This window comes from Kogia breviceps, chromosome 14, assembly GCF_026419965.1.
Source record: "Kogia breviceps isolate mKogBre1 chromosome 14, mKogBre1 haplotype 1, whole genome shotgun sequence".
Taxonomy (NCBI): Eukaryota; Metazoa; Chordata; class Mammalia; order Artiodactyla; family Physeteridae; genus Kogia; species Kogia breviceps.
The window spans coordinates 58,679,543-58,692,503 of record NC_081323.1 but is presented as its reverse complement, the minus strand read 5'-3'; the positions used below and the strand labels follow the sequence as shown (position 1 = coordinate 58,692,503).

The following is a 12,961-nucleotide window of genomic DNA, read 5'->3' as shown; positions in this document are numbered from 1 at the left end:
AACAATAAACAAGCATGTGTCCACTACACCTGCTATGTACCTGCAAACAGGCACAGTCTGAATAGGGGCTCTCTCGGGCCATGAAGGAGTGTAGGAGATCTTGTTGTCTGAATGGAACTTGCCTCTTTCTGCCCCCAAGTAGAGGAAACTACACAATGCCTTATTTATCTGCTTCATGCCCCATTCCCCTTCCCTAGCAAATTTTTTTTGTTTTTTTTTTTTGTTTTTCCTTCTGGAATGGTATTTAGATCTCAGAAGAACACAGCAGGAGGATAAGTCCTCACTGAGGCATCAGTCATAGAAATGAGGAGTGCCAATGACAAATTGAAATGTCAGCATTATTAGCAGTTTTGCTTGGAAGCTGTTTGATACTAATTTAATGATAAAACAAGAAATAGGACGGATTTGCCCTGGAAAGGGGGATGCTGACTTGGGAAAATGGGCTAAAAATAAAGCAAGGAAAAGGGAGAATAAATATTAGGCCAAGTGTCCTAAATGCAATAACTTTGGAGTCTTCCCCAGAGAAAGCATTGAAATGCCTGGGGAGACGCAAAGGAGGACAGATAGATTAGCATGCACGTGAGTTCCAGGATCCAGCATCTAAGATGTAGGGAGGGCTACCTGTACATCTCTTTATGTAATTGTGCTGCACGATGAAGTTGGAGGGATTAATATCTGTTAACTAGTTGGTTGGTTTCATGATCCATTCCCTTCGAGCTCATCCATTAATGACCTTGTGAATGTTGGGCAACCCATGAGATCTGTAAGGAAGAGTGTGCAATGCAAGGTCTTGTGAAGACAACATTCTTTTAAACATTTTTTAATGTATTTATGAGTTTCTTATTTTAGTAGGGAAGCTGCCCTTAGCGATTTTTCTGGTGGTCTGAGTTTCTGTTGATTCTGTAAGTAGAAAGCTAACTACTTTGGGATAAACTCCCTTTGGCTGGGGAAAATCACTAAGATGGGACCATTAGTTTTGTAAGATTAAAGCAGACATCAATCTCTTTTTCTTTTTTCTTTTTTTGTCTTGTGTGTGTGCACCCGAATGTACATTGCACCTGCAAAGAACTGCGCAGGGGTGTTGATGGCGAGTCCTCTAAGTACCATGCACAGTGGATTTCTGTTACTTCCTGAGTATTCAGCAAAGCTTTGCGAATGACCGAAGCCTGACTTTAGCAGAGCTTTTGTGATATTAACACAGAGGACAATGTTCATGCCTCCAGAGAACTGGTTCTGAAGACAGAACAATCTAGACAAGTTACTAGATATTTCTTAAGAAAAGAGAATATTCTGGAGCAGCTGAACAACAGTCTGCAGAGAATAAGCCCCCTGATATATACGCGGACAATGTCACCTTCAATGTGGAGTTCCAGAACTTACTTGCTGGGGGATCCTGAGAAAAAGGATAAATTTGTTCTTCCGTTCTATATTGATGGGTTGACACATAAAAATAAGCATAACTTTATTTTGTGTTTCAAGGCCTTATATCAGCTCTCTATACTGTAGAAGCCATCTCACTTGGGAATAGGACAAGGTAGTTCATTGGAAGCCTCTGAAAGGAAGGAATCCCTTTTAAAGTGATACAGAGGTTTCTTAAATCTTTCTCTTTAATGTAAAATATATTAATGTGCATTAATTTGTTGATCTTTGATGTGAGTCTAAGGCCTTTTCTTTGAGTGTTGATTGAAATTCCTTATCATCTTTCCCACACAAATGTCATCCACTTTTCACAGTCTCCAGTAGAAGTCAGCCAACTGCAGCCCAGGGGCCAAACCTGGCCCACCACTTGTTCTTATAAATAAAGTTTTATCGGAACACAGCCTTGCACATTCATTTTGTCTATGGCGGTTTAAGTGCAACAAAGGCAATGTTGAACAGTTGAAGTAGACACTACATGGCTGTGAAGCCTAAAATAGTCATTATCTGGCCCTTTACAGAAAAAGTTTGCCAACCCCTGATCTATACTATCAGTTTTGGTTTTGTTTAATGTAGAGGAAGAATTCTAAGATGCATCTGAAAGATTCTGAGTGCAGAATCTCTCCGGATTTCTGAGGGTTCTTTTTCCGCTAACATGTTACCGTCCTCTCACTCACAGCTAATCCAAAAAATTTTTGAGCCTTGTTTTCACAGAATGTTTCCAAAGCGTTAACTTAGTTTTCAGAGAAACAGCTCTTTTTCTTATTGTACTCATTTTTCACCAGTTTACATAATATTCCACTAAATAATGTAATTACAATAACAAGTGCAGCTGGCAGAAGCAGGTCTGGGAATAAATACAACTGACTCTTGGCAAGCAGACACCTTGACGAGTGAAGAGAAAGGTAAGTTTGCACAAAGCAGTCACTTCACAGGATGCACAGGCATCTGTCAATATGTTTTATAAAGGGACTGGATGGTGTGTGTTAATCTGGCAGGTTTGATAAAGTGGAGGCCGATTAGGTAAGTTTTTCCCATCCATGTCCCTTTACAAAGCATCTCTCATTTCAGGAATTTACCAGTTTCCCATGTACCAGTTTGTCACGGTTATTTGACAAATGCTTATCTTCTCCACTAGCCTGTAAGGTTTAGGAGAATGGGAACAGGGCAGGTTTTGGTATACCATTCTGTCTCCACTCCTTGGCACAGTGATTGGCATATGGTCTGTGATCAAAAAACACTTCTCAAATAAATAACTGAATGGAAGCAGGCACTCTTACAATGTGCCAACCTAAAACTGTAATACAAAGACCATGAATCTTGTGAGGTCATATCAAGGAGTAGGGGGCTAACATTTCCTTCCGTGTTGTCCTAAGATCCACTGAGGAAGGGCTGGGCTTTAGAAGGGTGGGGGGAAGAGAGGCAGGGGAAAGGTAGCTCTGATTCTGATAGCTCGCTTTCCCAGGCAGTTGGGAAGTTTCATTTTCAGATACCCAAATGAAGGCAATGGGTTTAAGCCAAGAGGATCATTAGCAATTTGCATTCTGCAATCCATACCACTCTTGTATCTAGCAGAAATGAGAAACTTGCTTCTAACTGGCAAATTAAATATTGATAATACAGATCTGCTCTACAACGTCTTTCAAAAGGCTGGCACCATAATTTCAGTGTTTCTAAAACTTCAGTCATTTGCATTCCAGTGTCATGTTTTTGTCATAACTGCAGGCAATCTGTAACACTATGTAGTTAATATTTATCTTTAAAGCAACTCATTTTTAACCTAAATAGATGTACTTGCCGAGGAAACTTCGTGTTGCCACTGCAAACGGAAGACCAGTATCAGTAGTCATAAGTTAATAGAAAAAAATTAATATCTAACAATTATTAAGAACCTTTTCTACACCAGACACTGTTCTAAGACACTAATGCACCTCATATGCATTCATTATTTTAATCGTCGTTTGCTTTCACACACATACACACACACACAACTTATTTAATGCATGTAGTTAATATCTCCATTAAAAAGGGAGGAATTGGAGACACAGAAGATTTAAGTAATGTGTACAAGTACTAAATTGCAGAGTCTAGATTTTTATCTCAGTAGGCCTAGCTCCAGGCCCCTACTTCTTAACTACTATATTTTGCAAACAGTGTTTTTTTGTTTGTTTTGTTTAAATTTTTTATCCCTTTATTGCCACAAAGGTCATAGTTGTGAGAGATTTCAGAGTTAAAGACTAATACAGAGCAAACAGTGTTTTTAAAGTCTAGACAGATGCTTTGGCTGCTGCAGGCTTTAAGCCTGAGGCACGCTCCATTTCTGTTAAAAAGAGAGCTTAGAAATTGGTAGAGACTTGTTAAAGATACTTTCATTTAAACTGAGAGTTTCTCATTGACGTAAAAAGGATTGTGAGAGAATTGAAAAAGGAATAACTTTCTAAGTGATTCACCCTTTCCTACTGACTTGGTGTTCACCACCTGGAGGCTGTATCACACCGGCTAGGTGTCTTGTACTTTGGGAAACGCTGAGCTACAAGTGGGATATAGCACACCCATATTCCAGGATCCTTTGCTCAGCTCTGGTCTCCAAGTTTGGAGACCAGTGGACATCCTTGGGGATGTCTAGTGGACATCTAGTGGACATCCTTGGGGACATTTTCTTGCTGGCAATGGCTCTCTTTCTCTGATATCCAGTCCTCCCCCACTAGTTGGCCCTGGGTGACTAGGTTTATTTATACTGCTTCCCTTAACATAGCTGATTGGACTGCAGTGAGCAACTGACCCAAGGCTGGGCCCATCAGACTCCTTTTCCAGGGAATCTGTAATCAGGATTCATTAACAGTTAGTCCCTATTCCTGCGGGAATGAATGCAGCATAAATCTTAGGGGCTGGAAACTGCCATGTGCATAAAGAAGGCAAAGAGAGGCTTTAAAAAGCAAAACAGAACAGGGTGGACCCACAGGGATAAACAAAGAGAAAAGGTAGGAAAAAGCTGCCTGAGTTCCAACAGCTTTCAGATTCTAAGCTCTGGTCCTTGAGAGACCTGGTTGTGTGACTTTTCTGCTTAGGCTGGCCCAAATCGGTCTCTATCATTTGCTAACCAAGTGGGAGGCAGTTTTCTTCCGAAGACACCACCACGCCCTCAGCTACGGAAACTGCCCTCTGAATTATTTTTTAGTGTGTGGGTAGGGGTGGGGACAGATAGACCCTGATTGTCTGTATTTTCTGGCCTGCTATTCCTAGTGGGAAGAGGACTGAGAACCACTGGGGAGAGTGCCATTATCAACAACCGAGAACACTGCTGCTGATGACGCATGTACTTTTGGGGGAAGTACTTTATGGAAGCATTGAATGCAATCAACAATCCTCTGAGGATGTCTCCCCATTTTGCACATAGGGGAACCCAAGCCTTGAGAGACACAAACCGAAGCCCATAACCAGAGCTGCTAGACCACCCCTAACCCCTCCTCACGCTACGCTGCCTCTTACGGTATCCATCTGCCATATTACTGATAAGGATTTCGGTCCACAGACAGATTCTGACACACCTGGGAGCCAAGCCTTTGCCTGCTTGGTGGTGCTCTGACCAAATTTGTTAAACAGCCCCCAAATCCAACATCTGATAGCCACAGCACACAAGATCCCTTTGTAACCAAATATTTTATATGGATGCAAATAAAAGTGATCATTTGATCTCTTGCCCTATGACCATAACAATCTTTCCAGTTGGGAGACTGATGAGGGAGACAGACAGGTACTCAGGTCATGTGATTTCTCTCTTAGCTGTTTATCTGTCCATTTGTTGGTTTCAGGTGCTGGAGAGGTAAATGTTGATGGTGGGTTACGCTAACTGCGCAGCCGCTACTGTTGGCAGCAACCTTGGGACAAGCTGGCAAATGCAGCCCATAGTGTCAGGAGCACTTCTAACATACAGATTTCATAGTGAGCTCCTGTGGACCATCTCCCCAAGGGAATCCAGCAACATTTTGAAATATAAGCTAGAAGAAGGCTTAGCCTACTCTAGATTGACAAAATTTAGGATGGAGGAATGAACAGGTTTTCCATTCTGTCGTCTGCTCACTGGCAACATGAGTAATTCCAATAGTCTTCTGAGAAGGGTGACTCATCATGAGGAGTGACTGGCTGGTGCCCTTCTCTTGGGACGAGTAGGGGCCAGAAAGCTCATGGACGGTGGTATCTCTGGGGCTGAGCCAGGTCCTAGAGTGAAGTCTTCTGTCTGCTGCCGATACCTGATGCTAAGGGAAAATTAGCAAAAATAGCATCCAGGATGGTTCCAAAGAACATAAGGCAAAATACAAAGAGCGTGCCAAGCTGGATAGAAAAGTCGGTTAGGATGGGGAGAGGTGATCCCTGAGAAACGAAGTTGGCAGAGAAAGCATCTATTTCAGATTCCACCCGCCGGAGTTGAGGCACTTGCTGAGGCTGTATATGTGGTTCCTGCAGTCTTATATGCGGATGAAAGGGAGCAATTAAAGGAGTCGACAGGAAACCAACACCATGAGTGACACAAAGGACCCATGTGGATTCCTTTCATGGCCGACGCTATTGGGAAAGTCCACCAAAGACATTCTCCTTTTCCTCCTGTTTAAGCAAATCCTATTTTCTTCCAGTGACAATGTACCTGTCCCTGGGGATGGATCATGGTTGCTGCGGTCAATAACTAAGATCCCAGGTCACTCTGGTAGTGATTGGTGTAGAGACTGGCCAATGAGATGAAAGAGAATGTCTGCAGAGAAGGCTTCTGGGAATGATTTTCCTCCAATCAAATGCAAAAGCTCTGAGGAAAATGCTCCTCTTCCCTTTCCCTCCTGATTAGAATGTTGTCTTGTGAACAAGTGATGCTTCTTCTTCCTCTTGGAAGAAGGAAAGAAAGGCCAAGACAGGCACAAAGATTCCAAACCACTGCCTGATACCCCAAATCCACTGAATCAACCCTGAAACTAGGAGGTGATCAAATATTTTTACCTTTTAAATAATGCTTAGCTTTTCTATAACTTGTAGACAGTAACATTCTAACTGAAAAAAAAAAAAACTGATATAATTTTCAAAGTGTTTCTCGGGGTGTGTTCTGCATCCCCACATGTTCTGGGATCAGATGAGTTTGCAGAACATTGTGTATGACTGCCATATCTCTGTTTTTCACTTTTGTGTATTAAAGGCTCTGAGAAGTACTGCAATTAAATAAGTTTGACTTGCTTTAACATTGCATTTCCTAAAATGAACTAGGCAGAGAATATTTTTAAGACTTTGTGATATCTTTTAGAATAAGTACCTCACAGAGTCCATTTTGGAAAAATTCATTTAGAATTTGTGAGAAAAAGAAGGAGAGCAGGAGAGGCTTTTGCATGTGCCGATCCCTACACGTGTCCACACGCATGAAACATGGATGAGCAGCTGTTTCCTTCTGCATTATCTGCTGTTTCCAGGAGGCCAAGGAAAAGGGGTACATTGTATAGCCATCCACTTGTCTCCCTGAAATCTGACAACACAACAGAACGTGAAGGAATATAAACCTGGCAAAACATGGTTGTGGTCCAATCACCCTGGAGAGGAAATCTGGAAATGCAGTCTGCTGTATTTAAAACATGTTTCAAGAAGCATGGCTGGCAGGCGGACACTCTTCAACAATGTTGGTAAGTAAACAGCTATCTATTTTTCTCCCACTGTCTCTTTTAAGAAGAAAAAAGAATCGTGCATTTCTTTGAAATAGGGATTTCAGATGAGAACCGGATTTCTTTGGGAACCCCCCAAAAGTGTGTCTCCCTAAAAAAAAAAAAAAAAAAAGCCATCACCTTCATCAAGGAAGTTTTCTTTTCAGGTAGTAGGAGGGCAGAGAATAAACACAAGACAGGAATAAAAAAGGAGGGGAGGGACCGGGTAGGGAGAAAAAGAAAGAAAGAAAACAGAAAAGGAGAAGATGGTGAAAACATGCATAGGTGAGACACAGCTGTCGAAGATGAACCAGAGTCTAATAATGTTACGTGTCTCCCAGGAGGGAACTGGATGCCTAAGATTCAAATAGGAAGGGAAATCTTCACTGCATTCCCTTGGGCATCATTTACATTTCGAACCACATAAATGTATATTCCATCGATTGAAATGTATCTATCGATTCAAAACATAAATTACTTTAAAATGTGAAAACAGGCTACAACAGCAACAACAAAGCTACAGGCCATGATATTAGAGGTGGTCTTATACGGACTATTGAAGCCCCACATTAAACTATATGACCCATCGTATCAAATCACGTTAAACTATATGACCCATCGTATCAAATCACAGCTTGAATTTACTTAACATAGTGGTGGGGTCCACTGTCTTTCCTAAACCACACCCCTGTTGACAATGTCCCCATCAGTGTGAAATAATAAACCCCTCAGACTGCACACAAGCACTTCATTACCTCCCGTGTCCTTAATTTGCCAGGCGAGTCTCATTTGCCATAGAGATTTCAATTTTATCTTAATTCTGAGGAATGTGTCAGGGCCTTCTGGAGACAAACAGCACACATTCCTCTTTATCTAGCTCTGACCTAGTTCTGGCCACATCGTCCCCATCCAAACAGGAAGAGAAATCTGAAGTTGCAATATATTATTTACTAGGATGAACCAGTAATTCAGACTGCAGGGAAAAGCAATAAGAGACCTCAGGAAAGCTTTAAACATCTTGAAGGCTATTTCATGAAGGAGTCACAACGAATGCAGGCACAGGTACTTAGGAGTGAAGTGGGGAGAGATGAGAGAGGGCCGTGCTGGGACACCACATACAATACATATGCATAAAAGAAGGAAGCCTCAACCCACTAGCTCTCGGTTCCGCACAACTAGATTTTGTTGTTTGTTTTACGTAAGGATTTAACACACCTGATGCCAAAAGCCATTGGAAAATGGAAATAATCTGCAAATCACTGTCATCTCGAGACTGGCATGAAGCAAAGGCTCTGAAAAGTCACAAGGCAGTGACTATGTATTAAATCTCTTTGAGCACAAGAGTCCCTCAACCCCAAACCTGGCTGTTATGATTTTAAAAGTAGCAGAATCCTTTAGTTTTTTATAACAACGTGGAGACACGACTATAAGACACCCTGTCCGGTAAAAATTGCCAATTTCCACCAGTGACATTAAAGGCAGGCCAGTTATGACTTCACATTTATCCATCTAAAACAGGATGCTTTAAAAAATAAAAACAAAAAACAAATGGCGGTGGCGGCAGGGAGGCAATCCGGATATTTCTTAAAATACCATATCCACGCCAAGAAGGAACTCAACCAACCATGACACCTTCACAGCAGAATGAAGCCACCAAGCTGCAGTTATAAGCAAACAGTTCTCTCCTCATCTAGGCAACACTGTTTACATCCAATGTACTTCAGCACTGAGATAGTTTTGTTTTTAGGAAGGCAAATAACACGTGAGGTTTAAAATTCTGTCTCCTTCCCCTAGATACACAAATGCCAATAAAACTAAGAGGTCTGTGAAGGACTCAAATTCTCCTAGAAAATGTCCTTGACTTACTAGTGGATCACCCAGCCCAGTTAACAGCAAGAGAGCATTTGAGCCACTCAGCAAAGAGCCTGGTACTCACGTTAAGAAAGCAGCAAGGCATCCTTCTGACCTTTGTTATTACTTAGACCTCGTGTCGTACATAAAAAGAGTACAATGATGTCAAACAAATTCCAGAAGAGAAGTATTTATTGCTGAATCTAAATCAAAAAATCCATATCTACTATAATGGCACTTCAAAAGAAGATATACTGTATTTACCAGCTCAATCAATACTAAATTAGCTGGGATAAATATTTTCAACTCAACCAGTCTTAAGATGAAGCCCACTATTTAGAACCCTGCGTCTGGGGAGAGACAGGGAAATTTTTGCTTATCACACAGAAACGAGAACCAGGAAGTATTTTACAAGCAGACACACCTACCCTTAGCTGCTCTCTTTCACAATTCATCTGTTGTCTTGAAACCTACAAAGAAAAGAAAAAGAGGAGGGGGAAGTCAGAAGGTTCTGCATGAAAACAGCATGAAAGAAAATGGAAAATTACTTCTAATCACTTGGCTCAAAGCAGACCCAGAATTAATTAATTATGTATTTAATGTTTTCTTTAGGTCCAAATAGCCTCTGCTTCTCTTGGAGTTTCAACTGCGTGACCTAGAAACACAACGAAGGTGAGCCAGAGTCTGGGAGGTGGGCGAGGAGAGGGATGCAGTAGAGGGTGTGGGAGGTAAAAGCTGCCCAGGGGGAAGGCTTCCCTCTTGCCCTGTCTAACAAGTGCAGGCATTCTTCCCAGAAGGCCCACTCAAGATGGTTAAGAATAAGCACTGGGCATTACACAGCATCTTCGCCGATGCTAAGGTCCAACAGTAGCACCTACACGCCTTGGCAAATGCGTTGCATTGTATGGTCCAATTCTAATCAGATAGCAGTATGTCTCCATAGGACTATGTTGGGGAGAATTCTCAGGTCAGTTCTTATATCAGAGAAGGAAACTCTGATCAAGTTGTGATATCTCCCACAAGCGCAAAAAGAAAAATAGCTTAGTGATACTTATGCCATGCATTGATTATCCTTGCCCTATCAAAATGTGCTTCTTAAAATCAAGGATGGGTCTTTAGAATGACCATATGATTTATTGTCCGAACAGGGAAAAAAAAAAAAGTGAGTGAAAGGAGTGGGTGGGGTGGAAGGAATGATCACTGGGCACAGCAGATGCAAAGTGGGAGTGACGAGGCAAACTGGGACCTGTGGTCACTCTACCTCTACGGGGACTAGCTGACTCCACCTTGAACTCAAACAGCTAAGCCAAAATGAAATTGAGGTCTGCATTCACAACTTATTCTGTGTATTTCTAGCATTTTTCTCACCAATGAGGTAAGCCCTGACTCCTAGCACCTGACAATATATTGCGAGTTTTTGAAACTTACACTAAAGGAGAAGGCTAAGGAACTGACTTTTGATGTATATTTTATGTATTTTATACTGAAGGTTTCTTTTTTACTTTCTCTAAAACAAAAATAGGTATCATTATTTAGGATACGACAGAGCCCCAAATCTATAAATCAGTGTTTTGCTGTGCCCTTTAATCCAGAAATATCACCTCTAAGAATAGCTCTTAAGAAAAGAAACAGAGTTAAACACAAATGTTTATTTATGTATCAATTAACTGTAGCATTATTTATTTAAAAACTGTAAATATTACAATGTATAATAATAGAAAAATTAAAAGTAAATTATAGTACATTTGACTAAATGGCAAAATGTGCAGCATTTAGAACGTTGCTTTGAAAAACAGAAATGGGAAATGCTTAAAAGGTACTATTTAGTCTCTAATAAAAGGAACTACAAAAGTGCACAAATGTTATGATCCTGATTTTGTGTTAAAAATACAGTGAAACTGATCATTAAAGAAAGGGAAGAAAGATAAAAGAAAAGAAAGAGGAAAGGACTGGGAGGAAATATTCCAAAATATTAAAAAGGAAATGGGTACAATTCTATATATATACCACACACACACACACACACACACACACACACACACGGAAGTGAGTTATACGCTTCAAATAGGTGACTTTATGGTATGTGAAGTATATATAGTACGTAAAATTTATATCTCCATAAATTGTTAAAAAAAAATAAAGTGGGGCAAATCCATAGAGACAGAAAGCAGTTCAGTGGTTGCCAGGGGATTTGGGGAAGGGGCAAAGGGGAGTGAGTGAGTGCTTTGTGGGTTTGGAGTTTTCAGATTTGGGGTGACAAGAAAGTTCTGAAACTAGACAGTGATGGTTGCACAATATTGTGCATGTATTTAATGCCCTTACTCTGTACACTAAAGTGGCTAAAATGGGAACTTTATAGTCAAGTAAGTCAGGCAGGTGATGAGGCCCTGGTTCCGGGTAAGATGGAGTAAGCATACTTCACTCTGTCTCCTCTGCTCAGGGCAACTATAAAATCTAGATAAGAAGGAAATCTTGCCATTTGCAACACAGTGGATGGACCTTGCAAGTAGCATGCCATATGCAATGATTCAGGCAGAGAAAGACAAATACTGTATGATTTCACTTATATATGGAATCTAAAAAACAAAACAAAAAAGGAAACAAAACAAAACTCATAGATACAGGGAACATACTGGTAGTTATCAGAGGGGACCTGGATTGGGGTGGGTGGAAAAAATGGGTGAAGGGGGGTAAATTGTAATGGGACAGATGGTAACTAGATATGCTGATTATTTTATAGTGTATACAATAATCAAATAACTATGTTTTACACCTGAAACTAATATAATGTTGTTCACCAATTTTTCCTCAATAAAAAGTAAAATATTGAAAAAGAATGTAGATAGAATACATGATACAACTATGTAGGGTCTCTGAAAATTAAATAGTAGCGGGTGGAGCAGAGAAGCAGACCAGAATACTAAATGAGCGGTGAGTTCCTCCCCCTTCTCTCATCAGTATCCCTTGGCATGGATTCACAGCAGCCTAGAGCCCAGAACTGGGCTCCCACACACAGACACAGAGAGACGCCCAACCGTCTGAGGGAAGGAAACCTCCTCTATGATCTGAGAAGCTGTGGTCCCAGGAGATGGGGCAAGCCTCTGTTAAATTTTTTCTTTCCTTTTGCTGCTTGGCCCCAAATTGTAGGCTCAGTAGCAGAAACACATGAACAGGGTTAAAAAGCACCAGCTTTCCAGCTGATGGACCATAAAGGGAGGCCTAGGAAACCATATCCAAAACAAAACAAAAACTTTGAGATTTCTAGAGAGGAAAGAGTTTGGGAAAATGACTTCATGCACTACTTTCATGAACTCTGGACACACCCCTGACCTTAGATGTGTGTGCATGTGACCCTAAGTAGATACCATAGACTTTGAGAACTGAACTGAATAAACTACTGCTCAGGTCCGAGACTGGCCACTGGGATGTACACACATGATATCCAAAGCAAAGGCTTTGAAAGCAGAACTGATATTGGAAACAAAACCATAGAAGGAAGGTAGAAACGTTCAGCCTAAATCCAACTGGGTTGATTGCCTGGTAAAGCAAAAATATCAACCATTTCCATAGGATTTAAACAAGACCCAGAGGGACTTCCCTGGTGGTCCAGTGGTTAAGACTCCACGCTCCCAATGCATGGGGCTAGGGTTCGATCCCAGGTCAGAGAACTAGATCCCCATGCCACAACTAAACGATCCCATGTGCTGCAACTAAGACCCGGTACAGCCAAATAAATAAATATTTTTTTAAAAAAAAACAAGACCCAGAGTCTCATAACATAATATTCAACATACCCAGGGTACAACCAAAATTACTCGGAATAGAAACAGGAAAATCTAAACTCACATGGGGAAAGGCAGTCACAGACACCAACACTGAGATGACATGGATGCTGGAATTATCAAATACAGATTTTAAGTAGCTATTATAAAAATGCTCCGACAAGTAAGGGAAAAAACAGTTAAAACTAATTAAAAAAATAGACAGTACTGGCAAAGAGATAGAAGACATAAAAAGGAACC

General features: G+C 41.0%; 1 protein-coding gene across 32 annotated transcripts in view; it reads right to left on the bottom strand.

The window, feature by feature from the left end:
• Nucleotides 1–12,961, bottom strand: part of RBFOX1 (RNA binding fox-1 homolog 1) — a 2,224,270-nt gene that overhangs the window by 626,073 nt on the left and 1,585,236 nt on the right. For all 32 annotated transcript variants that reach the window (XM_067013731.1, XM_067013735.1, XM_067013738.1 and 29 more), the window contains one exon: nucleotides 9,368–9,409. In XM_067013731.1, the coding sequence (XP_066869832.1) occupies nucleotides 9,368–9,409 (42 nt within the window). The remainder of the gene's footprint in view (nucleotides 1–9,367; nucleotides 9,410–12,961) is intronic.